At 53.3% G+C, this 2981-nt stretch overlaps 1 protein-coding gene across 1 annotated transcript; it reads left to right on the forward strand.

Annotated features, from left to right (window-relative positions):
* Positions 1-944: 944 nt before the first annotated feature.
* On the forward strand, positions 945-2702 carry LOC309515846 (uncharacterized protein; the record flags this gene model as incomplete). Its single annotated transcript, XM_082194060.1, has 2 exons — positions 945-1740; positions 2073-2702. The coding sequence occupies 2 exons, from the start codon at positions 945-947 to the stop codon at positions 2525-2527; spliced, it is 1251 nt and encodes a 416-aa protein (XP_082050186.1). The 3' UTR covers positions 2528-2702.
* Between the last annotated feature and the right edge of the window lie 279 nt (positions 2703-2981).

Below are 2981 nucleotides of genomic sequence, written 5' to 3' on the forward strand. Positions count from 1 at the left end.
AATATCAGCCAAAACTTGCCTGTAGCATGATTCTGAAAAACATACATAACCTGAAGGTGTTGCTGTATAATGCCAGGTCAATGATGAATAAAACCACTGCCATCCACGACCTGATTGTGGATGGAGGATTTGACCTGGCTTGTGTGACAGAGACCTGGTTGAATGAGGCAGATGGGCCTGTCCTTGCTGCCGCTTGCCCGCCAGGTTTCTCTTACGCACAGCAACCCAGGTCATGTGGGCGGGGAGGGGGGGTTGCAGTGATTTTTAGGAAGTCATTAGTTTGCATCAGGCGTCCTACTGGGAAGACCCAGTTTTCTGAGTGCATGTTCTGGAAGTTGGGCAATAGGGGCAGTACAGGATTCCTTTTGGTGTACCGACCTCCCCGCTGCACCAAGGATTCCCTGTCCGAGCTGCTTCAGGTCGTGGCGGATGTTCTCCTGGAGACACCTAGTTTGGTTGTCCTAGGGGATTTTAACATCCACGCCGACACGACCTTACAAGGGGCCGCTCGGGACTTCGTGGAAAGCATGGCCTCCATGGGGCTGTCCCTGAATAAGTTGGGCCCAACTCATAGTCATGGACATGCCTTAGACCTGGTATTCACCTCTAGCGACGTGGGTGATCTGACACTAAGTAAAAGTGAAACAAAAGAAGTGCCATGGTCAGATCACTTCCTGGTGCAACTGGACTTCTCCGCGACCCTTGCCCTCTGCAGGGAGGTGGGACCAATTCGGATGGTCCGCCCCCGCCACTTAATGGATCCAAATGATTTCCAGAGAGTGGTAGGGGATGCTTTATCCCATGTTGATGGCCTTTCAGCTGATTCCCTGGTGGCCCGCTGGAATGCGGAGTTAACCAGGGCTATCGACTGTCTGGCTCCGAAGCGCCCTCTCCGATTGCATGGAGCCCGGACAGCCTCTTGGTTTTCTTCGGAGCTGAGGGCGATGAAACAATCGCTGAGACGGCTAGAGCGTCGGTGGCAGAAAACTCACTCCGAATCTGACCGGACACAGGTTAGAGCTCAACGTCGAGCCTACCAAGTGGCGATAGCGACGGCGAAGAAGACTTTCTTCACCGCCTCTATTGCATCTGCAGAAAATAGTAGCAGGAGACTCTTTCAGGTGGTCCGCAATTTAACGGAACCACCTTTACCACCGGGGCCTTGTAAAGACCCCAAGATCTCCTGCAACGATTTTGCAAAGTTTTTTGCAGATAAAATCACTCATATTCGGAAGGAGCTAGACACCACCGTGGGAGCAGGGCCGGGGCGGGAGAGTGCTGGAGCCCTGTCTGGTCAAGTTGCATGGAATCAATTTCAATCCATTACCCCTGAGGATGTGGACAGGCTGCTTGGACGCGTGAAACCAACCACCTGTCTCCTTGATCCTTGCCCATCCTGGCTAATAAAAGCAAGCCGGGAAGGGCTGGGCGATGGGCTCTGCGGGGTGGTGAATGCTTCCCTCTGTGAGGGAACATTCCCAGATCCGCTGAAAGAGGCGGTCATTAAACCGCTTCTTAAAAAACCATCTTTAGACCCGGCCAGTATGGCCAACTATCGCCCAGTCTCAAATCTTCCATTCTTGGGCAAGGTGATTGAGCGTGTGGTTGCTGAACAACTCCAGGCACGCCTGGAGGATGCGGACCATTTGGATCCCTTCCAATCAGGGTTCAGGCCTCATCATGGGACTGAAACTGCCTTGGTCGCACTGGTTGATGATCTCTGGCGAGCTAGGGACAAAGGTGAGAATTGTTTCCTAGTTCTGCTGGATCTCTCAGCGGCCTTTGATACAATCGACCATAACATCCTTCTGGACCGTCTAGAGGGGTTGGGAGCTGGGGGCACTGTTATACAATGGTTTCGCTCCTTCCTCCTGGGCCGTGTTCAGAAAGTGGTGGTGGGGGATGAGTGTTCAGACCCTTGGGCCCTCACTTGTGGGGTGCCTCAGGGTTCCGTCCTCTCCCCCATGCTTTTAACATCTATATGAAGCCGCTGGGAGAGATCATCAGGGGGTTTGGACTGGGTGTCCATCAATATGCAGATGATACCCAGCTCTACCTTTCTTTCAAATCAGAACCAGTGAAGGCGGTGAAGGTCCTGTGTGAGTGCCTGGAGGCGGTTGGAGGATGGATGGTGGCTAATGGATTGAAGTTGAATCCTGACAAGACAGAAGTACTGTTTTTGGGGGACAGGGGGCGGGCTGGTGTGGAGGACTCCCTGGTCCTGAATAGGGTAACTGTGCCCCTGAAGGACCAGGTGCGTAGCCTGGGAGTCATTTTGGACTCACAGCTGTCCATGGAGGCGCAGGTCAATTCTGTATCCAGGGCAGCTGTCTACCAACTCCACCTGGTACGCAGGCTGAGACCCTACCTGCCCGCGGACTGTCTGGCCAGAGTGGTGCATGCTCTAGTTATCTCCCGCTTGGACTACTGCAATGCGCTCTACGTGGGGCTACCTTTGAAGGTGACTCGGAAACTACAGCTAATCCAGAATGCGGCAGCTAGACTGGTGACTGGGGGCGGCCGCTGAGACCACATAACACCGGTCTTGAAAGACCTACATTGGCTCCCAGTACGTTTCCGAGCACAATTCAAAGTGCTGGTGTTGACCTTTAAAGCCCTAAACGGCTTCAGCCCAGTATACCTGAAGGAGCGTCTCCACCCCCATCGTTCTGCCCAGACGCTGAGGTCCAGCGCCGAGGGCCTTCTGGCGGTTCCCTCATTACGAGAAGCGAAGCTACAGGGAACCAGGCAGAGGGCCTTTTCGGTGGTGGCGCCCGCCCTGTGGAATGCCCTCCCATTGGATGTCAAGGTGATGGACAACTACCTGACATTCAGAAGACATCTTAAGGCGGCCCTATTCAGGGAAGTTTTTAATGTATGATATTTTAGTGTTTTTGGTTTCTGTGGAAGCCGCCCAGAGTGGCTGGGGAAACCCAGCCAGATGGGCGGGGTACAAATAATAAATTATTATTATTATTATT

This window comes from Podarcis vaucheri (assembly GCF_965113315.1).
Source record: "Podarcis vaucheri genome assembly, chromosome: 12".
NCBI lineage: Eukaryota > Metazoa > Chordata > Lepidosauria > Squamata > Lacertidae > Podarcis > Podarcis vaucheri.